The sequence below is a fragment of the Sturnira hondurensis genome, unplaced genomic scaffold, assembly GCF_014824575.4.
Source record: "Sturnira hondurensis isolate 20B ecotype Veracruz unplaced genomic scaffold, ASM1482457v3 Scaffold0005329, whole genome shotgun sequence".
Classification (NCBI taxonomy): Eukaryota; Metazoa; Chordata; class Mammalia; order Chiroptera; family Phyllostomidae; genus Sturnira; species Sturnira hondurensis.
In genome coordinates, this window is record NW_028077960.1 from 202050 (window position 1) to 229953 (window position 27904).

The 27904-nt window shown below is 54.4% G+C and overlaps 1 protein-coding gene across 2 annotated transcripts in view; it reads right to left on the minus strand.

Annotated features, from left to right (window-relative positions):
• ARHGEF18 (Rho/Rac guanine nucleotide exchange factor 18) overlaps positions 1–27904 on the minus strand; it is a 71972-nt gene that overhangs the window by 41355 nt on the left and 2713 nt on the right. The window contains exons 2-10 of one of the 2 annotated variants that reach the window (XM_037046952.1): positions 20221–20345; positions 14239–14501; positions 13413–13563; positions 12702–12816; positions 11970–12027; positions 11617–11661; positions 10930–11007; positions 9882–9987; positions 9648–9789 (exon numbers count right to left, since the gene is read on the minus strand). In XM_037046952.1, coding sequence (XP_036902847.1) covers positions 9648–9789; positions 9882–9987; positions 10930–11007; positions 11617–11661; positions 11970–12027; positions 12702–12816; positions 13413–13563; positions 14239–14501; positions 20221–20235 — 973 coding nt within the window. In that variant the 5' untranslated portion in view covers positions 20236–20345. Of the gene's footprint in view, positions 1–3266; positions 3367–9647; positions 9790–9881; positions 9988–10929; positions 11008–11616; positions 11662–11969; positions 12028–12701; positions 12817–13412; positions 13564–14238; positions 14502–20220; positions 20346–27904 lie in introns of those variants that run through there. The other variant, XM_037046953.1, reaches the window with a different exon arrangement.

Here is a 27904-nt window from a genome sequence, read left to right on the forward strand (position 1 = left end):
TATCAGAACTTCATTTCTTTTTGTGGGAGAATAATTCCATTGTGTGGATAGACTGTATTTTATTTTTCCACTCATCAGCTATGGGCGTCTGGGCTGCTTCCATCTTTTGGCCATTGGGAATGGTGCCCCCATGAACACTGTGTGCCAGCGTTTGTGTGGAGGACCTGAGTTCTCATTTCTCTTAGGCATGTACATAGGAGTGGAAACTGATGGATCTTATGGGAATCCTGTGTTGAACCTTTTGAGGAACTGTCTGATGGCTTTTCAAAGTGGCTGCACCACTCTACAGTCCCACCAACAGTGTGGAGGGTCTCAGTGTCTCTCCATCTTCCCATCGCTCTTTAAATTCTTTCATTAGGAGCCCCCAGGTGGACATTGCAAAGGGTCACAAGGACCCGTCATTGATCACCACATTCTGGCATCACCAATACCACAGAGCTGCCTCCCTTCCAGCTTGGGATGCCTGCTGCCACTGCGCATTCTGCTCGACATTGTGTCTGCCCAGTCACTGTCCACTTTACTCCATGAGGGGACTAAAGTGCACTAACCCCTACTGTGGATCTACTTTTCTTTATAGATTCATTTTCCCTTTGCCAATGAATCTGGGCCAATTAAGAGTTACTCATACACAGCACGTAGCTGTCCTTGTGTGCAGGATCCTGCTCAATTCCAGTGAAGTCACTCTCTGGGGTCTTTCCCTCCCTCTAGCCCACGCTGCCACGGAGGGGCACCTGCCTAGACCGCCTCTCTCTTTTGCCTTTCTCGCCTCCTGATACCCACTCCTAAGAACGACCAGCTGGTAACATGTTCTGGAATTAGGTGGTGGTGACAGTTGCGTAACTCTCTGAATGTACTAAAAACCGCTGACTTCGCATACTTTAGAAGTGTGAATTATAGGTATGTGAATTATATCTGAATAAAGCTGTTATACTGAAAAAAGCTGACTTTTTAAAAAATATTTTATTTATTTATCTTTAGAGGGGAAGGGAAGGAGAGAGGGAGAGAAATATCAATGTATGGTTGCCTCTGTCAAGGACACACAATGTATCGTGTGACCCCTGCCGGGAACTGGCCTGCAACCCAGGCATGTGCCCTGACTGGGAATCGAACCGCGATCCTCTGGTCCGCAGGCCCGTGCTCAATCCACTGAGCTACACCAGCCAGGGCTAAAAAGCTGACGTTTTAAAACATAACCACCTACAATGTATTAAATGTATATACTTAAATCTTTAGGATAGTTTTTCAAGAGATGCTGTGAATCCCTGTGGTTATTTGCTACTTTGAACATAAACAATTGCAACTTTATCCTCAGTAGAAACTATTAGCTTATCTAAGAACAAAAGCAGAGAAGCAAGCAAGTTGAATTGTTTACACCCACAGCCATTTTAATAACAAAAAAATGAGCAGAGCTCCAGAGACCCTTTCATGGAGGTCTCGGGAGGACACTATTTTAATTGGTTTGTCCCTCCCCCACCAGCCACATTCCTGCTCCAAAAATGTCCTACAGGCAGCTCCGGAGCTGTGACTGCAATTATTTTGCACCTGGAGAGGGTTTGCAAAACATAGCAACTCTTCACTACTTTCAGGGGGAAAGTAGTATAAAACAAATAACAAGAAACAATAATTGCTTGAACTTACTGAGGCTCTCTGGGCTTTAAGTTATTTAAGAAAGCTGCCATGAATATGTTTTAAAAGTCAGATGGAATTTGAAGAAACAGAAACAGGCCCCAGGCTGAGTGATGAAGAATGAAGGAGACTTTGATTTAAGGATCAGAAATATGCTAAACATGTGGAAGGTAAACACCCAGGGAAGCACAACTGGTAACCACAGCTCTAGTCCCAGTGGCTGGTGACAAGGGAAACAGTAATTGCTGTTATGTGACAAAAATGAAAATTATACCCCTAGCTTATGCCAGAAACAAAGTAGGTGCCACTGCAGCTTTCAAAGTGTGGGCATTCTCAAGTCAACCTGAGAGACAGACAGAGACAGAGACAGAGACAGAGACAGAGAGAGAGAGAGAGAGAGAGGAGAAGGGAATCACGGAATCTCTTTTCCATTTCTCTAACGTATGCCACTTAAAACTGAAAAGCTGATGGAAAGTAAAACAAAGTATGTTTACAAGAACTAAATGTATTATGCCTACTGGCTGTATGTTCTTATGTTGCTTTAAAATAACTTTTTTTCTCAAGAGGACTTAACTCTTGATAAAGTGTAAACTCTGATTCCGCCCAAACAACAGCCGAGGTGCTCGAATTTTCCAGACTCTTTGTCACCTAGGATCTCAACTCCAAAATACAACCTAAAGATCCTAGGCATGAGCATACGAACAAAATATGCGACACTTCCTGCGCACTCACCATTGCCAGGCACTTGGCTATGCACCTTACACGCGTAATCTCATCAAATCCCCAGCCAATCCTTACTCCCCTTTCAAAGATGGGGAGACTGAGGCGTAGCGAGGTTACATGGCTAATATGCGGTGGCAACTGGGACCAGAACCCAGCTCCGAGTTGACACTGAAGCCTGAACTCTCGACACTTCTCCATATAGCTCCAGGATTAATCACTCACCCGGGTACGCGCAAAACCATCCCCAGTCGCTCTGGCCTGGGACTGTTCGCATGGTCCTGTCCCTTCCCTAGTACAGGGCCCTTTAACCTCCCAGCAGGTGCAACACTCCCCCAGCGAGGCACAGGGGAAAAGTCCGGCTCTTCGCTTCGGGGGTGAAACTTCAGGAATACGGTTACCCTCTGGGCCAGTAATCTCCTCTATCGCTTTGATCACAACAGAGCTACAGGTGAAAAAGAGCGACAGCAAACCGCGCTAGGGAAGCTGTGCCGCACCACCCAAATTCTTCCGCGGGAGTGAGGACCCGAAGTACCCCCAGCACCCCGGGGTCTGCTACTTTGCTCCTAGAAGTGAGCTTTCCACCGAGGGCTTAAGTACCACGGCGCTGGTACTGTCCGGTGATCACCACGCCCCAATTCTGCCCCAGGTGCCCCTGAACCGCGAGCCCGATGACCTTTCCCTCCCGGGCGAGGGGAGGCTTGCACAGTCGAGGGCTGGGACGCGAGATGTGGGGGCGCTGGCGGGCAACGCCTGCATCCCTGCACCTCTGCGTTCGCCAGATACAGACCCGCCAGCTTGGAGGAGCCCACCGGGCCCAGACTAAGGTCCAGGCCGCCCTGGGGCCCGACGGCGCCGTCCCACGACCGGAGACCTTCCTCCCGAGCGCCGCGCTCCTCGGGTCCGCCCTCCGCCCTCACCTGGGCTGGCCCTCACAGGCTGCTCGAGGTTGCGGCTCCGCCACTCTCGCTGCCGCCGCCGCCCACCTTGGCGGATCCACGGCCGCAGCCGCGCGAAGCCGGAAACGGGAGGCCGCACGGGCGAGTCGCGCAGGCGTGGCCCCTCCCCGGGGCGGGGCCCTGGAGGCGGGGCCTAGCGGTCGAATTCTGCTTTACTCGGCCCCTCGAGAGGCGGGGGGGGGGGAGAGGGTTTCCGTTCTGCGCGTGCGCACATGGTGACTACTGGGGAGGGTACTTACGAGGGGGCGAGGGCGACCGCTGAGGGATAGGTCAGTAAGGCTGGGGTGCCCGGCGGTCCGGGTGATCAGCGGGGCAGGAGTGCGGGTGGGAGGGCAGTGGGGCTGCGGGGAAAGTCAGGTGCCTGGGCTGTCAGCGGGTGCCTGGGGACATTGGTGGGGTTGAGGGCGACTCTGGGCAGGAAGTCAGAGAGGGGCGAGTTCGAGAAAAGGAGAGAACAGATTTGTTACCTCCGAAGAGGGGACGGTGTAGACTACAGGCATAACTAACTGATAAAAGTCTGGGACCTCTCAGGGGGCCCCAGACAACGCAACATAGGTACCCCCAAACGCATGCCAGACACTGGCAGGTGCCATCATGCCCCAAACATGATTTCGGGCACCAGAAAATTGTTCAGACACCCACCTAGGTCTGTCAGATCCCCAAATCCAACATTCACAATCTCAAAAACATGACAGATCTCCTCAGAGCACCACACGACGTCACCCAGGAGCCACCAGACACCCCCAAGCAGGCTGTCAGATACCCAGAAACTCCTAAGAGACCCTACACAGGCCACTTTAGATCCTTCCCCATAATGCAAACCAGACACTCCCAGAGCAGCTTTGGTCAGATACCCGGACACAGTTGCTCAGAATCTGAAGCACAAGCCAGACACTCCTAAACAAGGATTCCTAGACGTATGTGGGCATACCAGACGCCTCCCTCAGTGCAAGCACCTCCTCAGGTGCCACCACATGTCCCAGCCTGAGACTGCTAGGCCCATCAGGTCCTCCACAGGTAACAGGAGGGGAGCCGAGCACCTCTTACCCACGTCCCTCTTACCCTCTTACCCAGATCTTCGGTTCAAGATCTCCCCAAATCAAACTCAATTCAAAGCACACACAACCTGAGCAAGAGCCCTCACTCCAGAAACTGGGGGTGGGGGGTCCCCCAAGTGACCTGCCTTCCGTGTAAGTCTGGTCTTCATGGTCAAGAGAAGAGGCATGTGCAGGAAGCTAGAGACTCAAGAAGTGAAGGGACATAAGCTTCATCAGACACCCAGCCCAGACTGAGGTCAGAAGCCCCAACTCGGGTCCTTTGATGTCTCACAGGGTTGGTCAATGTTCACTCTCTGAATTGCTACGGCTTTTGGACTTTACACCAAGGGCACTGGGGAGCCGTTGGAGATTTCAAGCAGGAAGGGTGGTGTGACCCTTATTTCTATAGCCATCTTGGTCATGGAAGCCTTCAGGTGACACAGGTCTCCTCTAAATGTAGAAGCTGACTCTCAAGGAGCCTGGCAAAGAGAGGAATCGCTTGTCTTTCTTTCACCTATCCATCCACTCTGCATCTACTGAGCCCTTATCATGGGCAGAGAGCATACGTTTCTAAAGCGGCATTTCTCAGTCTTGGCATTATCAGCAATGGGCTTGGAGACTTCTCTGCTCTGGAGGGCTAGCCTGTGCATTAGAGGAGGTTAACCAGCATCCTTGGCCTCTCTCTACCCATTAGATGTAAGTAGCACACCCACTTGTGACAGTTAAAAATGTCTCCAAATGTCCCCTGGGTGGCAGAATGGCTTCAGTGGACAGCAAGTGGCCTAAGAGACACTCATACACTTACACAGTCACCTAATACAGGCTTCCCAGGGGAAGTGGACCTGCACTATGTTTTAAAGGGTGAGTAAGAGTTAGGTGGCCCAGGAGTTCCAGGAACAGTGTTGAATGAAAAAGATACTGAGCATGGGCAGCCACAAGACTTCAAGGTTGCTAGGCTTTGGAGCCTGGGTGGCTGGGTGGCTGAAAAGTGGGAGAGAGGGTGGAGGGGTATGCAGGCTCAGACTGTGAAGAGACTCAAAGGTCAAAGCCAGGAACAGGACTGTCTGAAGTGGTATTACTCTGGAAGGGCTGGTCTCTGGGAAAGCATGTCAGCTTTACCCTGGAGCCCCGCCTTCTGTGTTCACCTAGAGAGTGATTCATTCCCTATTCTGTTTAATTTATAGTGGGGCTGTGTCCTCTAGGGGACAGTGATCTTTGGCTTCGAATACCTCTGATGGTAGACAGGCCCGTGGCGAGTTATACCCGGGAGGTGCCTGCTCTCAGCCTGTTGGCGGCGGTGAGACACAGCTGTTCTCGTCTCACGTGAATCCTTAGACAGCTGTGGGGGCTGCAGCCTGGGGTTTAGATGCTACTTTGTCCTGACGACAACAAAAAGTGATGACGGTCATGGACACTGCCGTTGCCCTTCCATTTCTTTTACACTAACGCAAAACTTCCTGGAACTCAAAGGGTTGTCCTGAAAACCCAGTGATGTCTCCAAGAGCTGGAGCTTTATTCCTTCTATCCTGAGAGTGGACCTGACTGAGTGACTCACTTCTCAACAACAGAGCAGGAAGAGAGAAACATAGTAACCTGGCAGTGGTTGCCTTAACCAGGGAGGAAGGTTAACTCCCGACCCTGCCCCGGGGACGGCATGTTAACAACACTTCCCCCTGATATAATGAGGGGGAAAAAGGTTTCTCAAACCCATAACCCCTGTGTCTAATTAGGAGAAAACATCAGACAAACCTAGATTGGGGGGTGCTGTACAACACACATGGCTAACACTTCACAAGGCTGTCAAGGTCATGAACAAGGAGAAACTGAGAAATTGTCACAGACCAGAAAGATGGGAGACGCAGGATGATTAAAGATAGCATAGTGTCCTGAGTTGGATCCTGAAATAGAGAGCACTGATGAAAACAACAACAACCAGCCGGGTGGAATCTGAAGTGTGGAGTTGGTAAGTAGTGTACCAATGCTGGTTCGTGAAATGCGAGGTCCATGGTTCTATAAGGGGAAGCTGAGTGACAGCTACAAGGGGGCCCTCTGTCCTTTTTGCACCTGTCTATGAATCTAAAATTGAAAGTTTGGAGCAGAGAAGAGGCTTGCCGCCCCCCCCCCCCCACCGACAGAGGGGTAGGAGGAACTGGTTTTGGTTAAGTGTCCTCAAATAGTTGTACTAAGTTAAAGTCTATTGCCAAAATGCAGCAAAATATTCCAGCTGCAAGTTACAAATTGGGTCATTTTGAAGTTTGACCTTTTGGTTTGCTTCAATGTTAAAATCTCTGCATAGGAGGTAGTTTGTCTGGAATATATAATCAGTGTTGATTTTTCCTGTAACAAAACACAACATGCAGTTACAGCTCCTGCTGTGCGTTGCATCGTGTCCAGACTCTGTGGTTGCGGAAGAATCAAATCTGGTCCTTAATGTCTGATGTATTGCCAGTAAATCCAGTGGTAAGAGATTATAGGAAGCCAGTCATAGGATTCGAAAATAAATTCTAGTTTCTCCTTAGCTATTTTAGGCTTTTATAGAAGGCAAGGAAGGACTCATTGCAAAATATTTTTGCAAATCTGAATGCTTCTATTTGACCCAGGCACATTTGTGCCTGATTTAGAATTGCTGGCAGCTTATTTTAAAGTATGGGAAAAACAACTGAGCGTGAGTTTACTGTCTTTAGAACAGTTTGAAGACATATGGTGTAAAGGTGTTTTCAGTTTCCTGTTACTTTAGTATTAATATTATGTTGGTGGGAAAACCTTAAAAATTGCCCGCCAAGTATTGACAATGAGCACATCGAACAACAAAATGTCTTCGATATATTAAACTTTGGCTCTTCTTGCAGCTGTATTTAATTTTGTAATTTTTTCTCCATGTCTTTTTTTAATTGAGGCATTTATTTTCTTTTAAAACATCCAATTTTGGTTTTGGTGCAACTAAAAAATTAAAATTAATATTATTTAAATAAATCAAATGGAGTGAGCCTGGCTTGTGTAGCTCAGTGGATTGAGCTCGGGCTGTGAACCAAAGGATCGCGGGTCAATTCCCAGTCAGGACACATGCCTGGGTTGCAGGCCAGGTCTCCAATGGGGGATGTGTGAGAGGCAACCACACATTGATGTTTCTCTCCCTTTCTTTCTCTTTCTCTTCTCCTCTTTCTAAATAAATAAATAAATAAAATCTTTAGAAAAAATCAAATAAAGTGACATGGCAGTGGATTGGTAATCCACTCAGGACTCTGAGTTCCTGTCTCACCTGCCTATGTGACCTCAGGTGAGAACTTAATGCCTTGGGGCCTCCAGTTCCCCATCTGCAAGTCCTGGCACCCGTCTTGCAGAGTCTGAGGGTGCAGGAGGCGTCCGTGGAAAGCATGGGTGTTTGGGGTGTTGTAAGTGCTTGGTGGTGGAATGTCACCACTAGTCTCATTATTTGTGCAAAGTTTTCTCTGACTGTAAAGTGATGTTCAGGGAATTAGTTCCTGTTGGAACCCTCCGCTCTCAACATCATATTCGTAAGGGGTTTACTGATCTGCTAGGTAATATCAGTCACTTCCTGGGTCTTTCTCAATGCACAGTAAGTCAATTTATGGATCAGCAAGCGTTTTCTGTCAAGAGCCCCACACTGAATAGTCTCAGCTCTGCCATCAATCACACGGCAAAACACTCCACTCTGCCTCTGCAGCTTGAAAACAGCCTATCTTGTACCGTCTGTGGCTCTTTCTAGATCTTTGGCCCCACCCTTCTTTCTGCCAACTTCTCGAATGCCACTCATGCCACTCAAATCAGATGTCTCAGGTAGGGCCCCAGAGGCTTGATCCTGGTCCCGCAGGAAGGCCCCCTGTGTCCAGCTGAACTCAACCCCCAGAGGTCAGCAGAAACAGGAAATCACCTGCTGCTGAAAGGACTCCAAGACACTAGAGTTGTCGGTGCACTTTGCACTTTGCAAAGCCCATGCCAGCTTCAGCTACAGGTGCGGTGCATGTCCCAAGGCGGATTGGAGCTCCTTCGATGGACAGGAAGCTCGAAGGGCGCACCCCTGACTATGGCAGTACCAGCAGGATACTCATAGCCCTGCTGGGTAAAAGGTCAGCAGCACTCCCGAAAGAGGAAGGAACAAGGAAGAAGGAACTAATGCCCAGTGTGGAATCAGGAAAGGCAAGAAATGCAAAACCTGTGGCTCAGGTCCCCTGCACAGTTTCTCCTAGGTCCTGCTCTCCCCTCCCCAGCCCACTGACTGTTACCAGGGCAGCGCTGTCTCCAGCGAATGTTTGGCCATGTCTGGGACCATCTGTGCTTGTCCCGGCTCATGGGAGGGGTGCTGTTGGCATCTAGTGGGTGGAGGCCAGGTGTGCTGCTCAATATCCTACAACGCATCAGACTGCCTCCCGCAGCAGTGCCAAGGTCAAGGACCCTCCCCGAGCCTGGACCCTGTCTGCCATAGCCCACAGCCTGAGTCCGGGCTACAAGCATCACACACGGCTTCACTAACATGCATGCACTCGCCACTGTCTCCTCTCCATCCCTACCAACTGGGGCGCTGATTCAAAAAGGCAGAGTTCTAACTCCCAGAAAAGACCATAGTCAACACCCTTGAACCCAGTGCTCCTTCCTGAGCAGAGATCCTCACTGTTACTCCCAGGAGCAGGAAGCTGCCTGTTATGGGGCAAACTGTGCACCTACCAATTCATAGGCTACAGTCCTAATCCCCCCAGTATCTCAGAAGGTGGCCTCATTTGGAAACGGGCTTATTCCTGATGTAGTTAGTTCAGAGGAGGGCATGCTGGAGTAGGGCGGCCCTTTTTCAGTGTGACTGATATCCTTGCAAACAGGGGAGATCGGGGCACAGACGTGGACATGGGGAGCACACAACACGAGGTTAGCTGTTCTCAACCACAAGCTGGCAGGGAGACCTGGGGTGGGACCTCCCTGGTGCTTTCAGATGGAGCCTTGATCTCAGACTTGGCTGAGAATAGTGAGAGCACGTGCCACCCCAACTGTGGTACTTTGTTACACAGCCTTAGCTAACTGCTATACTGCCTGAGTTCAGATTTTGCAAGAGGATTTTTGCCATGACAAAACGGAGACTTAAAGGAAATTTGTGGGGGGCCTTAGGTAACCAAATAGTCCATCTTTAGGGATCCATCCCTGGTGTTCTCCAGAGAGCCAAGGTCAGCCCACCCTTCATAAGGGTGGGACAGGACAAGACTGCAATGAGTGAAGGAGGCCACAAGGGCAGTTTAGAAAAAGTAAAAGGAAGAAAGTGGCTGCCGTCCAAGGGGACAGGCTGGGCCACCTGGCTTACCAGAGCTGAGGATGGGCTTGCTGCATAGGGGGCAGCTGGTGTGGCCAAAGAAGGCTCCTCGGGGCAGCTGGTGGCCATTGACACATTCCTTCCTCTCACGAGCTTCCTGGCCCTTTTCCTTTAGATGTGCTAGGCCCTTCCCCTGTGGGGACAGAGCAGGCACTCAGAATGCCTCTGCATCCACACCTACCTTGGATCACAGGGCTCTGGGGCCGGGGCGCCTGCCATGCTGACCTTGTCCTTGTGCCTGGTGACTCGACTGCAGAGGGAGCTGAGGCTGCGCTTCACCTTGGTGGTGCCCCTGTCACTCCTCTCCATCCTGTTGGCTCCATCCTCACTCCTGAGGGTGGGAAGGCGGATGAGGAGGGGCCATTCTGAGGCACTCTCCCATGTTGCTCCTGGGATCCACCTGCCGCCCACCCCCCTGTGGCCTCTTCCTCCTGTTTCATCCCTTCTATGGTCCCCAACTCTCTCCCTTCTCTCACTCACTTATCTATTCACCAGACATCGCAGGCTGTTTGCAAAGTTCCAGGAACCACATGGACTACTCTGAAGGGGGCTAAGCAACATGGTCTCAAGTCTGAGGTCCCTTGATGGGTCCTGGGCTGGAAGTCTTGGCTCTGTCATCTCTGCCTTCTCCCCCTCCCCCACCTCCATATCTTATCAGCCTATAAATCCTGCCCATTCTCCCTGCGGGATCTCTCTCAGATCCGCTCCCCTTTCCTCCCACAAGACCAGCCCCACATCCCTGTCATGCCTCTCCTGGTTGCAGGCACACCCTCATTTAATAAATTCTCATCAGAACCTATTCCCTGGAGGGAGTTTCCTCGCCTCCAATCTGCACCGCCTGCCCCAGCCCTGTCTGTGAGCACGGTCCTCAGTCCTAGAGAGCTGTGCCCCTGGCTTTGCAGGGCTCATCTGGCCTCTGCTGAAGCCCTTGCCGTCCCTCCTCCCAGCCCCACCCTGACACTGGTGCCCAGCCTTTGCAGTTCCTCCAAAAGGCACTGTTTTCGATCCCCTATCCTCCAGTCTGAGTACTGGCAAACTCCTCTTTTTTCATCAGAACCCAGCTCAAGCTGTCACCTCCTCCAGAAAGTCTTCCTTCTCCCTCTCCCATGTATGAGGAGCCCCACCCTCACTCCCACTGTTGCCCTTGGTGGTTCCAGTAAGAGGAGGGGGGCCCCAGCTCAGGGCCAGGCACAGAGGGCCTCAAGTGCAGAGCCAGCTCCAGCCCCCACCTGCCTGCCTGGGGCTTCCATCTGCAGCTGCTCTGTTGACTTACTCAGACAGGAACTCGAACCAGGTGAGGTTTGAATGGTCTCCTCTGGGGCTGACCGACAAGCGAGCCCTCTGCCAGGCCCTGTGGGACCAGCGGGAACAGAGACTTGGTCAGCAGCCCCCTCCCCCAGCTGCCCTCTCCTGCCCCTCCCTCTCAGGGTGCCTGTGGAGAGGTGTGTGCCCAGTGCCACAGTCCCAGAGCCCACCCTTTCTCCACACATGGGCTCGTGCGTGTGGCTTTTGGGGTGTGTGTGCTGCAGAAGGCGGTGGCATGCCTGGGCAGGGCGGAACTGGAGTGTGGGGAGATCTTCCCGCAGCTGGCGGAGTTTGGGGAAGATGTGCACTTGACTGTGTGTGCAGAGGGCCCCTGCGGGCTCCTGCAGTTCTCTCCTCCCTCGCTGTCGGCCCTGGTCTGTCCTCACCGGTCTCTCCTCCCACCTTTCCTGGCCGCGGTTTTTCCCTGTCTTCTCGTTGCTCACACCTGCCCTGGGGCCTGTTTACTCTCACACCTGTCCTCTCAAGCCTCTCCCTCCATGCCCGGCCCCCACACTCGTTCCTCCAAATGTGCATTCCCCACTCTTCTCCTCACCCTATCTCCTACATCTGCCCTCTTCCACCTGTCCCCCATACCTGTCCATGCCCTCACCTGTTGCCAGCCCTGTCCTCCCACCCTTGTGCCCTTCCCACGTACCCATGGTACTGTCGAAGCTCTTGCAGCACCTGCTGGACCATCAGCCTGGGGCAGGAATAAAACAGCCCACAGTTGTCCCGGGTTACAGACATGCTCCCTGTGATGAGCTGGGGTAGCCTCACCCCCCAAGGGTCCCCACGCAGACCCTGACCAGGACCCCCAGCCCTTTTCCCGATGCTGTGTCAGGACCTTTCTGAGGGGCCTGGGTCCCTCCCCAGGAAGAAGGGTGGTGTGGGAGAGCAGACTGAGGCAGTGAGGGGACGGAGGGGGACTGTGGGTGTGACCTGCACACCTCCTCCCACAGCCTTGACTTGTTGGCTGTGCACAGGGGGCCTCGTGGGGCAGGCACTCACACATGATCTGGCTCCACGTGGTCCTCTTCCAGACACTTCAGTGCTGGCGGCTCCAGGCCTAGAAGGAGCCCCCACAACAGAAGGCACAGGGGTGAGGAGCTCTGGGCGGGACCAGCCCTGCAGTGGGCCCGCCACCACATGCCGCTGCAGAACCAGACAGCCCAGAGGGGATCTGCCACTCTCAGGAAGAGGGGTATGAAGAGGGAAGAGAGCCAGGCTTGAAGGTATCCCCAGCTTCTCACAAGAGCTTACACTGTGCTAAAGCGCTTTGTACATGTGTGCTCAGGGAACCCCAAGCGGCCCTAAGGAGATGCAGCTATTGTCGCAATTTACAGAGGGAGCTGCAGAGGCTGAGACTGGTTAGAAAGTGGTGGGTTCAGGCTTCACCTGCAGGCCTGTCAGACACCAGGGAGACACGGCTCTTGGGACAGAGATCCAGGGACAGGGAAATAAAGAAATAGCCAGAGTCTGAGAGAGAGCAGGGTGGAGGGAGGGCAAGGTCACTGCATCGCTGCGCTCCACCTTGGCTCCAGACCCCTGGGGAGGCGGAGGGAGGAAGAGGGCAAGGTGCTAGAAGCCTCTCCCCCTCTCTGGAGCCTCCCTGGACCTCCAGGGGACCCTAAGCCCCCGCCATCTACTCTGGGTTCCAGCTGGGACCCCATCCAGGGCACCCTCTAGCCAAACCCTGCTAACCTACTTGTTTGAATGAGAGAAAGCCCCAGGCCTGGCTACCTTGAACAGCTGCAGTGGGCACCTCCAAAGCCCGAGAGGTTTCCAGGGAGCTGATCTCATCAAAGGACACAGGAGCCGACTGTGACCTTGCTCTTTTCTCCAGGCTGCCACATGCCTGCAGGGAACATGCATCTGGCTAAGGTGGGTAGTCACCCAGGCTACCAGAAGGCTCCTATGTCAAGGGCCTTGGCCCCAACCCGTAGCCACATGCAGGGCCCCCCAGCCACAGGGCAGGTGGATCTCCCAAGCAGCCCAGATACTGGAGCCACCCCCTCACCAGCCACAGGCTGCAATCCTCCGCAACTCCAGCTGTGGTCTGGGGCCCTGAAACTGTGAGCTACAGACTCTAGCACATCCGCAGGACATAGTCATGAACAGAGATGCCCAGGAATTTCCCAGCTGTGGGCTGGAGTCACAGGCTCCAGATGAAGCCTCTTGGTTGAAGACTCTGGCCACAGACAAGGCTTCCTTCCGGCTGCAGAGATGCTGAGACACCGCCCTGCTCCCCCCCTAGATGGGTTGCACTTTTGGCCATGGCTCCCCTGCTAGAAAGCCCTCCTCAGTGAAGACCCCTCAGGCCTGAGCTGGAATCTCCGGATAGATGGACAGCCAAGAGAGGAAGCCCTTCCGGGCAGGGCATTCCTTCCCATCCGCAGCACCGGCTCCTGGGCCCAGAGGTGTGTCATTGGGGTGGCTGCAGGCTGTACCCACCTTGCCTGGGTGCTCTGCAGAGATCCTGCCCCCAGACAGACCCTCTTTGGTCCAGTCCTGCAGGCCCTCTCCGGGGAGGTTCAGAGTAAGGCTGGCCAGCGTCCGCTCGAGACAGGGCCCCTCCTTCACAGCTGAGGAGTCAAGGCTGAGCCTGGTGGAAGAGGGGAGAGTCAGGGCTTCTGCAGGTCTTTCCCGGTTGTTCCAGCTCCAGCATCTGGGGGGCTGGAGGGACCTGCAGATGATGCTTCTGGGGCCCAGAGAGGGGCCAGACCTCCCTATATCACAAGAGTAGTTGGGGGGACGGGCAGGCTGGTGGATTTGCTGAAGCTATGTTTGTGTCACAGATACCCCGTTTTACATGTACTGGCTTTCTGTTTGGGGTGACTTGAGAGGGGTACAGGAGGTTGGAGTGGTGATGGCTAAAGCACCTTCCACTATTTTGGGTGGCCATTGTGATGTGTGTGGGGTTGAGCGCCCATCCCTGTTTTGATCTCAAGTGCGTCTGTGGCTTTATGGAACTGGTGTGCAAGCCACATGTTTAGGTGTATAGGTATGAATTAGAGCAGGCTGAGTGTGCAGTGTGCACACCTAGTGTGTGCGGGCCAGTGTGCATATACAGTGCCATTTAGGGCTTGTGTGCACTCATTCAACATGTGTGTGTTTGCCCATGCACATGGATTTGTGTGCCCACACAAGCTCTGTGTGGGCACACATGTGTGTCTTGGGAGAGTGCTGCCTCTACCTGTGCAGAACCCCTGGTCCTGGGAGGGCATTCTGGACAGCATCGGGGTGGGGGTAGGGTGGGGGAGTGGGGGTGGGGACCAACCTCCGGCAGCTTTCTGAGCAGCTCCTGGCCCTCTCCCAGCTCCGCCTGCAAGGCAAGGCCTGGGATCCCACAGAACTGGAGAAGGGCGAGTCTCTTCCTGCTGCTTTGCTAGGGAGGCCACTGTCCTTGGTCCCCACTGGCTGACTGTGGGCAGGGGCCCCAAGGCCCAGGTCCTGGAGATATTCACTGCCCTGAAGGGCCTCCAAGTCCAGGCTGAGGTCTTCCATGCTTTTGCTGAGCTGCCCGGGAACTCCCTCCTCCTCCTGTAGGCAGTGGGGAGAAGAGGACATTGGCTGAGGCAGCAGAGGCCCCCAAACCCCTGACTCTACCAGTCCCCTCCTGTCCAACTTGGGCCCAGTGCATCCTTCTGATGGTGGGTGGGGGGGAAAGGGGGCAGTCCTTCAGCCCCCTGTCTCACCTGGGCTTTCAAGCCTTATCCCTGCAAAGGGCCCAGGAGTCTGGGCATGGAGACCTGACTGCACCTCCTTCTGAGTTTCCATTCAACCTACTGTCTTAAGGAACCCCACCCTGCCTGCTCCCCCTGCTTGTTCCAAGGCTCTCGGAAGATCGTGCCTACAAACATAACTTGTCAAAGCCCACAAAGAGGTTCGTTATCCTTGCCGTGAATGATGGGATGTCAGGCAGTAGCAGGGTTCCTAGTCCTGTCTCAGGGCCCCTTGCTTCAGGCACAGCAGAACTGAAGGGGGTACCAAAAACTCAGGAATCAAGATAATATTTTAATGCAATTTTAAAAACAATTCCAAAGTAATGTAAGGAGAGCAATGATGAACAAATCATCATGTTAAGAAATGACAGTACTGGATCCTGCACTCTCCTCCATCACCTCCTGGCTATGCTTCCTCCTACGGAGAGGATTCTGGAACACCTGAGCTGTCAGTCCTTCCAATGCCTCCTCCTCCCAACAGGGAGAAGCCGCAGCAACTCAGCACAATGAGAAGGCGCCAGGGTCAGCCGGCTGCTGCTGCTGCTGTTGCTGGCCTCTCCCCAGCCTCACATTCCCTCCCACCAGTTAGATCTGCCAGACAGGGCTAGATTTGGAAGATAGAAGATGTGTGTCCCACAGCATCTCCACCAGGGGGCGCTGTTATCCCACTTCCCAGATCAGGACAGTGAGGCGCTGGGAGGGAAAAGGACTCTCCCACAGCCTCGCAGTCCACAAATGGCAGAGCTGGGCTCAAACTCAGGCTTGTCTGGGTCCCAGCTCTAGGGTCTTTTGTCATTCACTGATCTCTACTTTTCCTCAGCTTCCTTTGCCCTTCTCTCTCTCCCTCCCAGTCATACTGTTTGCCGTTCAATTTTTCCAGCGGGGGCACCTGCTTCTTCCTCTCCTGAAAGACCCTTTTCTCCCAGCCTGCTGAGAGGCAACCTGGTAAACTCCTATTCATCCTCCAAAACCCAACTTGGGCATGTCCTCTAGGCCATTACCCTTGAGGTTAGTAAGGTGTCCCTCTGTCCCTTTTCAGGCCTTTATTAGGACTGTCCCCAGATAAGGTTTGGTGGGTATGTGGGTGGGTGGGTCTCTCCCACCCCAGGCACTATGTGACCTCGGGAAGCCCTTGATGGACTGTCCCAACTGGTGGCCTAAGGGGTCCCCCTATATGAATTCCAGGCCCCAGGACAGGATTACTAGATAAAACACAGAACAGCTGTTTAAATCTGAACTATGGATAAACAACAAATCATTTTTAGTGTGAGTATATCCCAAGCATTTCAGTGTCTGACATTCAGATCTGACTGAGCGCCCTGTAATTTTATTCGTGTACCCTTGCAACCCTGCCCCTGGACCTTTTGGCACGGCCAGGCTTCACCAGGTGAGGGAGAAGAGCAGGATTCCTGCTCCCACCTGGTGCAGGGAATTTTCAGAGAAGTGTCCAATCTGAAGTGGAAAAATACCCACTAGCCAAAAGCCAGGCTCTCGGAGGACCTTGGCTGGCAGGAGGCCTCAGTGGGGTCCGAGCTGGCAGAGGACCAGGAAGGAGGAGTCACGCAGGGTCTGGCTGTGTTTTTCTCTGACCCCACCCACTTGGAGCTCTCTGTAGTTCTGATCGCTCCCTTTTAGTTCTTTTTCTTGTGACAAATGTACATGACAGAATTTTTTTTTTTTTGCCATTTATAAGTTCACAGTTCATTGGAATTAGTACATTCACATTGTGTGCGCCCACCCCTGCCACCATCTCCAGAACCTCTCTCCTTCCCAAACAGAAGCTCTGCCCCCAGTCTGAGGCCTGCATGCCCCGCCCCACCCCAGCCCCCGGGAGCCTTCTGTCCACCTGTCTCTCTGGATCTGACTCCTCTAGGAAACTCCTGTAAGTGGAGCCACATGACATTTGTCCTTTTATTTCACTTAACATGTTTTCAAGGCTTATCTGTATTCTGCTATGCATCTGACTTCCAGTCCTTTTTAAGGCCGACCAACATTCCATTGTGTGGATGGACCACGCTGTGTGGACGGAAACACATCACGTGGTGTTTACCTGTCCCATGCTGACGGACACTGGGGTGGTTTCCACCTTCTGGCTTTTGTGGATGCTGCTGCTGGGAACGAGGTGTGCCGAACTCTCTCTGAGTCCCTGCTCTCAGTACTTGGGGGTGGACAGGTGGACATGGAATTGCTGGGCCACACGGTCACTGTGTGTTTGCAGCCCTGCTGTTGTTGCAGCCTCTCTTCCTCTGAACCTCTCCTTGGCGCCCGTTGACCCTTTTCCCTCCCCCTCCCTGGCTGCGCCTTCTCTGCCTCCACTTCTGCGCTCTGTCCTGTATACACCAGGGTCCTTCCTTTAGTCTCTGGCAAAACACCCACGCCTCAGGCCTGCCTCAGACTCCGGCTGGCCCAGCTCTGCCTGGCCCTACCTCTGAGGCTCCCATCCCTGGTGCCTGCACAGCCTCTAGCGCTGACCTGTCTCCTCTGCCACTGCCTGGAAGGCCCCCTTCAGCCTCTGGTTTTCATCCTTCTACACGTGTAAACAGGTTAGGACAGCCTCTTGGCCTGGGTGGGGACCCCCTCCCTCTCCCACATCTGGTGTCCCTCACAGGAGGCAAAAGTGGGAACCTGGCCAGAGTTGGGGGTGGGCGGGGGTTGGGGGCACAGGCTGCCAGCTCCCAGCAGCAGGTCGCTGATAGAAGAAGAGGCAGGGGACTCAGACCTTTCCTCCATCACTTCCTGGGTGAGACAAAGTGGGAGCTGGTCCAACTGGAGTCCCTCGGGCACTTGACCACACCCTGTAACTGGCCCTGACGCCCCAGGGAGGATGCAGCCATACCAGGCCCCTGCTCCATGGACCCTGGGGAGCCTTGGGGGGCGGACTCCCCACTCAGGCTGAGGCTGGATGTCCCAGGAATCCCCCCTTTGCAGATGGGCTCGCTGTGTGCAGATTTAAACAGGGTACAGACAAAACTTTCTCTGACAACATAAACCATTGTTTGTCTGATTTTCTATTAGGGAAAAGCAGTCTACCAAAGCTACTTCACGCATATATGTCTCCCTTGCTCCATCTCAGCATCTCCAAAAGGGAGATTTGGAGGGAGCTGGTTTCATATGAAATAGCAAATAAATACCAGGACAGATGGTTCTTGGACGGCAGCCTGGTAGAAAGCCCTTAGTCAGCATTTGCAGTCCTGGTATGGCTTTATTAGCTCAGCATCACCATGGGCAAGTTCCTATGAACCTCAGCTTTCTCTTCTCTAAAATGGGAGGAATGCTGCCTTCTTGTGAGATGGCTCTGCAGGCAGCAGGAGACGAGGTTTGCACGCTGCACGTGCTCTATCGATGGACATAGACATTAGGGTGGCCGCAGTTTTTATGTTCCAAGTTTTTTATTTCAGGAGCCAGGACCTTGCCTCTGGGCAAGTTGATGACTAGGTCAGACGGACCACACAGTCAGGCCCGAGCTGCCTGGAGCTGACCGGGGATGGCCAGTGACTCAATCCAGTACGTATGTATAATGAACTGTGATGGCACATGCTGGGAAGCAGGCTGGGGAAAAAATTGAAGGGGGCCAGCGGGTCCCGTCTGGAAGAACAGGAATTCTGGATTGCAAGTTTACTCAGAAAAAGCCCCTTTTCAGCTCTGTCGGTGAGAGCATTGTTCTTCCCAAAGCACCAGGGTTGCAGGGGTGGCCCCCCACCCGTCAGGGAGTGTAAGAGAACCCGCCATGAGTGCATGGGCAGGTGGAACAACAAATTGATGTTCCTCTCTTTCTGTCTTTCTCTAAAAACCAAAGAGTAAAGCAAAAATACAAAGCCCAAGGCAATCATTGGTGTGAAGACCTACTAAGTACAACTTAACTAGGAAAAGTCAAACAATTTTTAGGCAGCTTTCATAGCAAAACTAAACCAAAAAGTCCCCTAGTTCCAACCACATAAAATAGTCTCCACATGACATGCAGATTATTTCTTTAACTGGCCGTATTGCTCAAATGTCAAACATTTTAAAATGATCTACATCTTACCAGTTAATAGAATTTACAGAGTCCTACTAAAGGTTAAAGATCAATCAATCGATCAATCAATCAATCAAGGTCGTCTTCCTAGAGGAAGTGACTGGGAGTGAAGCCCTGGGAAATGAGTAATGAGTAGGAGCTGGCCAGGCAGAGGCTGTAGGTGAGGGCATTTCAGGCAACGAAAGAACAGGACGTTCAGAAGCCCACAGGCTTGAGAGCTCACAGTGTCCTCCAACAACTGGCAGGAGAAGAGCTGCTGGTGGCTGGGGGTGTGGGGGAGGGGCCGGAGCAGCAGGCCTGGTAGCCAAGTAAGGATGTCATCTTTAAGCAGTGGTGGTAGGGGGGCTGTGGGGCTGCGATTTGCCTTTGGAAAGATTATGCAAGACAGGTTTGGCCAGGGTGAGACAGAGACCAGGTGGTGTGGTGGGGACACCTGTGCTGATCCCCCAGGGGAGTGGGTAGGTGGCCTTCGCCGGCACCATGGAGTAGGGGGACAGATGCGGACAGACCTGGGGGCTGTGCAGGTGCAGCATTCACGTGTTCACAGGGCTCGGGGACAGATGGGGCAGGAGGGGACAAGGACAGTGACTTCCCTTGCCTCCAGCTCTGGTGATTAAGTGGACAATGGCTGGGAGGATGGCTGGGATGCAGGTGGAGGGGTTCACTTGGAGGAGTTGGGGGTAGAGCCCCACCACACACTCAGCGCTCATGGCTCCCGAGCGCATGGTTTCTCCATCCCTGTCTCCCTGGCCCGACTGCCTGCAGCCCATGCTTCTACTCAAGAGACCCAGAACCCTGGGTCGATGCAGCTCAATTTGCATCTTTGTTTGACCTGGATCACCCCAGACACTTGGGCCTATCTACTCCCTGCCTGGGCCTCAGTGTCCTTTTGTGTAAAATGATGGGGCTGGACGTGCAGAATACCCCCACTTAGAGTGGTGGGCAGTGCAAAATGCCACCCAGACCCCCCTTCAGTGAGGAGGTGCTGCCCCAGATGTTTGTGGGTTGTCAGCAGATGCTGCCAGCTGTCGGCACCCTTTCCTGGAACGCCCACAGGGCACGGTGGGTAGATGTAGGGGGTAACGGCTTGGCCACCTCGGGCTGGCCTGAGACTGCGCTGTGGGGTTGCACCAGCTTGGAGCTCCCACGGGGGCTCTTCCTTCCCCGTACATCCACCCGCCTGCATGCCCACACACCTGTCCAGCCACCTTTCCCCCCTTCCATCCATTCACCCACCCATTCTTCAAGTGTCCTTTCTTCCATCTGTCCACCCATGCATCCATCCCTGCATCCATCTCCCTGTCTACCATTCCTCCATCCCACCCCTTTCTCCCCATTCTTATTCCAGCAATGATTCCAGTTTTCCCATCTCGAATGTGGGGTCATAATTAATTAGCCAAGTTTCGGTGAGTTCCCCTACATAATGTGCACCAAGTGCCTGGTGACACGCAGGTGCAAAGCGAGGGGTACTTGCTGGTACGGGCGCCATCGCTCCTGCCTGTCGCAGTGGTCAGACACCTGCCTGTGCGTCTCCCATGGTGGAGAAGAAGTCCAGGTGCTCAGGCCTCCAGGATGCACTGCTGCTCTTGGCGGCCAAGGCTGCAGGCCCAGGGTCAAAGGGCTGGACACAGGGCTTGGACTCAGAGCCTGTGGAGAAAGGAGGGACAAGGTGCCAGGGCTGGGCTGGGGGGCCTGAGGAGCCCTGCCTTCTACACCTTCCTTGGTTCTGCATGGACCCCGGTTTCCACATCTATAAAGTGAGGTGGCAAGGAAGGGCAGTCTCAGGGATCCTTAAGCCAACATCCATGCCACCATCTCCTTGTCTCGAGCCTGTGGCTGACGTTCTATGCACTCACGAGGGCCTTTGCTGCTGGCCTGCCTGTGCCCTTGGAACCTTTCCCAGCACAGCCCTTCTGGCAGCTGTCTCCCGAGGACCCTGGCAGTTCTCGAAATGAAATCAATGTGTCATGTCCGCTCCAGCAAAACACCCTCATTTGGATGAACTGGGTCCCTAAGACCAAATGAAGTGCCCACCCCACATCTGCAGGGACTTCAGGCCACCTCTGGTCTCCTCTTGAGCCTTTGAGGGCCAGAGACTTCTGGGCGGCGTGGCACAGAAGGGAAAACCAGGCTTTGGGGGCCAATCAGACCGTGTCCCTCCCTGGTTCTGTGACTAGTGGTTCACATCTTTGGGGAGGCACCTCTTAGAGCCTTAGTTTCCTCATCTGGGAAGTCGAGGGGACAACGCCCACCTTTCAGGGCTTCAGTAAGGATGCAGGGCCCCAGGTGTGTGAGGCATAACACTGAGGTGCTTGGCCAGCTGGGCCACCTTTCTTGGCCCCTGGGTCAGGAGGATGCTCTGGCTTCTGGACTGAGCCCTTAGCTGTGGGGGGAGTGCGTGTCTCCCTCTTTCTCCCTTTGCTCCCCACACTGCAGCTACAGCACCTCACCCCTGCCTGTTGGGGCATCCACAGAGGCTCCCCACCACCTGCCGGTAGAAGGCTGAGTACCCTGCTTGGCATCTGACTGCCAGCGGTGTCTTCCTTCTGTGCCCGTCTCTGGTCCTGCAGGACTCGCCTCCAGAGGGCTCCGTGCCCGCTCGAGGCTGCCTGCACCAGGCCTCGCCCTGAGCCTTCCAGAAGTTTTCCGTCCCCCTCCACCCACGGTGCCTCTCTCGTGTGTATTTTATTTAATTGCCTTGACATCTGGACACCCTTCCCTCCTCCATCCCCCCAGAGACATCCCGGGCCCTGCTCAAACCAGGGAGGTGTGGGAGAGTATCTGGAGAGGAGGCTGGAGGAGGTGGCCGCAGTGGAGGAGAGCAGACCAGCGGGGGGCCCCTGGAGGACTGCCCAGCACCTCTGCAGTCTGAGCAGTAGCTGCCCCAGGTGGGGCAGAGAGTGGCGATGGGGTGCAATGGTGGATACCCTCAGAAAGTGCCAGGTTAGGTCCCCATTTACTCCATAGCTTGCGTCCCCTATGGGAACCATGGCTGGATGACCTGATTTTCTGGGGACAGTCTGAGGGAATGCTACTGAGCCAAGTAATTATTAACAGAGCCCTCTTTCATTCTCCAAAGTTTCTGGGTTGGGTGACTCGTGGTGTGGCCACCCTGCCTGTCACCACTGCTGCTGGCTGGGGGCACTGTGCAGGGCGAAGGGGCAGATAGCACTTTCACGCCCTCTCCTTCCAGCTGCACACCTACACACAGTGCCCTACGTTTGGGGGGCTGAAGCTTATACAGTTTGGGGTGGCCTCCTTTAAGAGAATACAAGATTACGAGCACAAAATTGCCAGGGCCTTTGGGAGGCAGCCAAAACAGCAGGAAATAGCCAAGGCAGAAATAAACACATTTGATAAATGAATGAATGAAAGGGGGTCACACACACGCACGTGTGCGTGCAACCCTCCCAATCCAGAAAGACGAGGAGACTGGAAAACATTTCGGCAGTTCCTCCCCAAGTTAAGCGTGTGTTACCATGTGGTCCAGCCGTTTCCATTTCACTCCTAGTTCTCTACCCGTAAGAAACAAAACTGTCCATCCCAACACTTGTACAGGACTCTTTTTAAAATAAATTTTTATTCTTACCCAAGGACATGCTCCCTGCTTTGAGAGGGGAGGGAGGAAGGGAGAGAAACATTGATGTGAGAGAGAAACGTTAATTTGTTGCCTCTTGCACGGGCCCCAACTGGGAATCAAACCCTCGACTGCAACTGTTTGGGACAATGCTCCAACCGACTGAGCCACACCAGCCAGGGCTTGTACACGGCTGTCTATAGGAGCATGTTTTTAAGAGCCAAAAAGTGGAACCAGCACCAAAGGCCCACCAGTGGTCCACAGACGGCCCATCCACACAATGAGCTATTAGCACTTGGCCATGAGAAGGAGTGAAGCAGATGCCCGCTACGACGTGGGTGGACCTTGAAGACACCAGGCTCAGTGAGAAGCCAGACACAAAAGACCACCTGCTATGTGACTTCCCTGATTTCATAATGTCCAGAACAGGCGGGTCCGAGAAAGAATATTGGTGGTTGGTTGCCCAAGGCTGGGGTTGGGGCGGGAACTGGAGGATTATAGGTGATAGCTAAGAAATACAGCTTTTTTTGGTGGTGGTGGGGTGATGGAAATAATCTAAAATTGCAATGGCTGTACAACACTGTGAATACGTGGAAGCCACTGAGCTGCACACATAATTTGGGTGACTTACACCATGTGTGTCACAGCTCCACGGAGCTATAACCAAACAACTCCCAGGCGCCTCTCAGAGCTATGACAGATGGACGCCCCTACAGGGCTGCAGCTCCCTCTGCCCTGGGCCTACCGCTGTGAGCACCGATGCTGGCTTCCACCCCCGCTGGCCCCCCAGCTACGTTTAGGCTGGCTGACTGAGGGGCTGTTCTGCTGCTCTGATCAAGGTTGCATCCCCCCCCCCCCCCCCCCCCCCCCCCCCCCCCCCCGCCCTGAAGCCGAGGCAGCATCTGTGACTCAGGGACATGCGGGACTACAGCAAGAGAGCTGGAAGGAGAAAAACCAGAAGTGGGGGTGGGGCCTGGAGGCTGATGGGCGCCTGGGAGGAAAGCCCCGTCCTCCAGGGGCCTGTGGGCAGGGGGTGGGGCTGCCTGGGCCCCTCCCTGCGCTGGGCAGGGGGCAGGGGAACCTTCCACAGCCTGCAGAGGCCAGAGGCAAAAACTCCTGCCTGGCATCTACAACCTGGTAGGTCTGGTCTGGCATCCAAAGGGTAAAGGTGAAAGGTCAGGGATGAATTCAGTCTTTTGATGGAAGTCTTTTGACCCAGGAACAGGCTCAGCTCTGACCCTGATGTCACTTCACAGAGTCACAGACTGTCATTCAGTCACAGACTGAACCTCAGGGGGTCAGAGAACCCTCTCATCGCCACCCCCCAACACACAGAGCCCCCAGCCCACTGTTCTCCTGCATGCCTCTGCGCTGTCCTCGCCACTCTCCCCGCCTCCTGCCTGCCCACCAAGGGCTCTCTCCGGGCCTCTGCGGCAGCCTTTGCCAGAGGACTTCAAACTGCTCTGCACCGTCCCTCCACCTCCTGTTGGGCTGTGGTTGGTTGGTTTGTGCCCTTCCACACCAGGGGTCCCGAGGGCCGAAGGTGGCTCCACGCCTGCGTTTCACCAGCACAGCCGCAGCTGCTGTATGGCAGCTCTCACGCTGCCACAGTGACATCCAGTAGTGGCATCCGAAACCATGTGATCTTCACAGCCAGACGTATTTATTCTCTGGCCCTTTATGAACAAAAGGTTGCTGGTCCCTGCTCCAGACCGGGAGGCCCATAAGGGCAAGTTCTATATCTGATCCCCTTTTCTTCTCCAAGCCCCAAGTAGTAAAACCTCATGTGTGTCGGTCAACCATGTGCCTGGGCTAGTGCTGAGCGCATCGCCTACTTGCATTCTTCTACCCTCACAACAACCCTTGGAGTCCACGCTTTGCGGGAGGGCAGACTGAGGCTCAAAGAGATACACTGATTTTCTCCAGGCCACACCAGGCTGAGGCAGCACAAAGGCAGAGCTGGGACGTGAACCTGGGTATTTCCAACTCAAAGCAAATGACCCATAAACAACAGGTCATTCTGTGGTGAGCTGATAGATTGGTGAATAAATGGTTAGATGGATGAATGACTATTGGATGGATGGTTAGGTAATTGGATGGTTAGATGGATGAATAGGTGGCTGGACAGTTAGCCAGCTGGTGGCTGGCTGGATGAGTGAATAGTTGCATGGTTGGTTGGATGTGTGAATGTGTGAATGAGTGGATGGATGGTTAGATGGATGGATGCACAGGTAGATGTATGTTAGATGGTTAGGCAGATGGGTGTTTAGATGGGTGGACTGATGAACAGATAGATGGGTGGATGCATAGTTAGGTGGACGGATAGATGGATAGATGGACAGTGACTGGTTGGTTGGAAGATAGGTGGTTAGAAGGAAGGATGAATGATGGACAGAAGGATGGTTGGGGGGACAGGGACATGGCAGGGCCCAGAGGCAGTGAGAAGTTCCATCCAGGACATGGCACTCTGAGGAATGAGCTGTCGAGAGATGGAAGTGGGATGGGTCAAAATTATGGCGAGGAAGCCAGGCAGGAAGGAAACCAAGTCGAGGCACAGAATATGCTCGTGACCTATCCACTCAGTATGTTTGGGGAATAAATAAGAAAGCACAGCCATAAGGGGTGACGAGAGCCACTGGGGGGCAGGGGCAGCACAGCCCTGCTCCAGGAATCTTCCCTGGTCATCCCAAAGCTCCGCCCCTGTCTTATCTGCCTTCTTAAATCAGCTCCATCAATTTCCTGGAAGTCCTATCAAGCCAGTATATCTGTCCATCTGTCCCAGACAGCCAGTCACAGAGTTTAAGAGAGACACAAACAGGACATTCTTCCTATGCCCCCCAAGGCTAAAGACTGGAGGGAGGCTGTTGGGAAATCGCTCTCTGCTCCTGCCTCCACCCTGAGGTCCTTTCTATGGAGCTGCTTGTCAGCCTGGATTCAGGTCCCAGCAGCCTCTTCCCCCAGCTGCGCCTGCAGCACCAGCCGGGAGACAGGGTGCAGGTCCCTGAGGGTTTCCACAGCTCACTCTCTGCCCCACCCCCCAGCCTATAGGTCACAGCCTCCATCTCCCTGGGCAGTGGGCCTGGCTGGGCTGGGTGGGCCTTCCTGAAGACCCTGCTGATCTGCAGCAGGTGCATCAAATCCCCCAGCACTGCCATCCACTGGTGGATTTAGAAACCTGCCCCAGGCCCTGTAGCTGCCCACACTGGCAGCTCTGTTCACTGGCTAGAACACCCACCAAGGTGGCCTTGGAATGGAACCCGTTTAAAATCCTGACTCCTCTAGCTTGCCCTTGCTGTGTTACCTGGCACAAGTCTCTCAACCTCTCCATGTCTAACTTCATGAGGCTCTTTTATCTCCCCAGCTGCACCCTCAGGGCCCCTCGATAGTGCTGTCTCCTCCAGCAAGGCACCAGCCAGCACACAGTGGGCTTTCAGGGACAGTCTGTGGATGGAGCTGACCGATCTTCCCATTGCCCTGCCCCGCCGGCTGCCGGCCCTGAGTAGACATTCGCTGCCACCTTGAATGAGTGCTCAGCTCTTGCAAGTGGTGGTTGCCGGTACTTGTGGAGGCAGAGCAGAGGGGCTGGCCTGCCACAGAGGTGCCCGTGGAAAGACAGTGGGTACAGTGGGCAGCTGCCCCACTGTGGACCACACACCACGGCCCTGGACACCATCTGCTCATCTTCAAGGGCTAAATTCTTCTTGAGATTTAAGAAGCATCTTTTTTTGCCAAAGCAATTCACCCCCGCTGGCTGGGGCATATAATGTAAGGGCCTCTCTAGCACCCCCCCCCAGAGGGAAACTGAGGCCCACTGCCTCAGGGGGCCACTGTCCAATGAGTGTGTGTGTGTGTTCAAGGGAGGTGCCCTCAGATCCCTGAGGTCTCAGCTCTCCTCCCTTTTGCTGAGCCTCTGTCCTGCGGTTATCAGAACCCCAGCATCAGGGGCCCCAGGGGACTAGCAGGTGCCCTGAGGGAGTCCAGGGGAACTCTCCCCTTTTGCAAATTTACCTCCTGAGACAAGCTACGGCTGAGCCTGGGAAGATGTCTCCTTCTGGACAAGAAGGACCCACAAGTCTGTGGTGTTCCATGGGGCCCACGGGGACATGGACCTGGGGGCTGGCTCAGTCAGTCTACGCCCCAGGGCCAAAGAGGAGAGGTGGGATGGTGGGTGCGTTGTCCAGGGAGCCTTGCGGGGGTCCTGTGCCCACTGCAGGCTGCCTGCCCTCTTACCTCTCTTGAAGGACCACCGCTTCAGCCACAGCTTGGAGAGAGCCGGCCAGGAGTGGCTGAGTGCTGAGTTAGCCATGGGGCAGGCTTGCAGGAGTGTAAGTGCTCTCCAGTGCAGGCTGGGAATCCCTGCCAGGATCAGGCTGTCAGCGAGCGGGGCGGGGCCTGCGCAAAGGGCTGCCAGCTGCTGCGCGTGGGAGCCTGGGGCCAGCAGGGGGGCTGCGCCCCCAGCCCACAGGCATCTTACTTTGGCTGGACAAGACATTCCAGGAGGCAGGAAAGAGCAGTGTGAGGAGGGGTGACCTGGGGTCCTCAGGAGACAAGCCAGGGGTGTGCGCGTGTCTGAGTGTCCGGGCGCACCGCTGTTTCTGGGTTGGACAAGGCGTTTTGTGTCTGCGCGCGGAGTGTGTGCTTTCGGGTCTGAGCGTCCGAGTGCAAGTCCCGAGTGCCGGGCTGCGTGTGCACGCATCTGAGGGCCCCCGCTCCCCGCCCAGTGCTCTCGTCGGAACAACACACAGTGCTGCGCAAGGTGACGGGGACAGCGTCCATGCAACTCATGTCCATAGAGCAATGGCCTCGGGGAGTTCGGGTGACATCCACCGTCTCACACGGGGCTGTGATGGGCACTCAAGTTTTGTTCTCTCAGCAACTTTCAAAGACACAGTGCAGCAGCGTCCCCGCTAGTCACGCTCTGCGCTCGCCTCCCTGGGATTTATTCATCTTGTAACGAAGTTTGTACCTTTTGACAACCTTTACCCGTCTCCCCACCCCCAGCAGTCACACATCTATTCTCTTCTCCTGTGAGGTTCCTTAAAATTTAGATTCCGCAGACAGGAAGATCAGATAGTGTGTTTTTGTTTCTCTGTCTGGCTTACTCTATTTAGTGTAATACCCTCAAAGGGGGCTTACTCTATTTAGTGTAATACCCACGGTGCTGCGGATGACAAGATTTTCTTCTTTTTAGGGCTGAATAATATCATCTAGGTGGTTTTCCAAACTCCTGCGGCCCTCTGCGTATCTGAAGGCCTGTTCACACCTGCGGGGCGGGACCCACTTGGTCTCTGGGACTCGGGGAGCCTGGCTGCGACTGGCGGCGGTCCGGTCCCCGAGCGGGTCCCAGTGCTGCCCCCTGGGGGTCGCAGCTTCTTGACTCGCATTTTCTATGCTGTGCGAGAAATTCCTGGCTGGCTGGCGACTTCTCAGTCTCCTCCCTGCGTCCCCGGAGGGCAATCCACACGCCCATCGGCCCGCGCTGGGCCCCTTCTAGCCCCTCCAGCTCCGTCTGGGGCTGGCCCCCCCCCCCCCCCCCCGCGCGGCCCGTTCCGCCTCTGCTGGGAACCTCTGACCGCGCCCTCCTTGACGTTAGTTCCACCCTCGAGGCAGCAGGCTCCTCCTTTCCTGT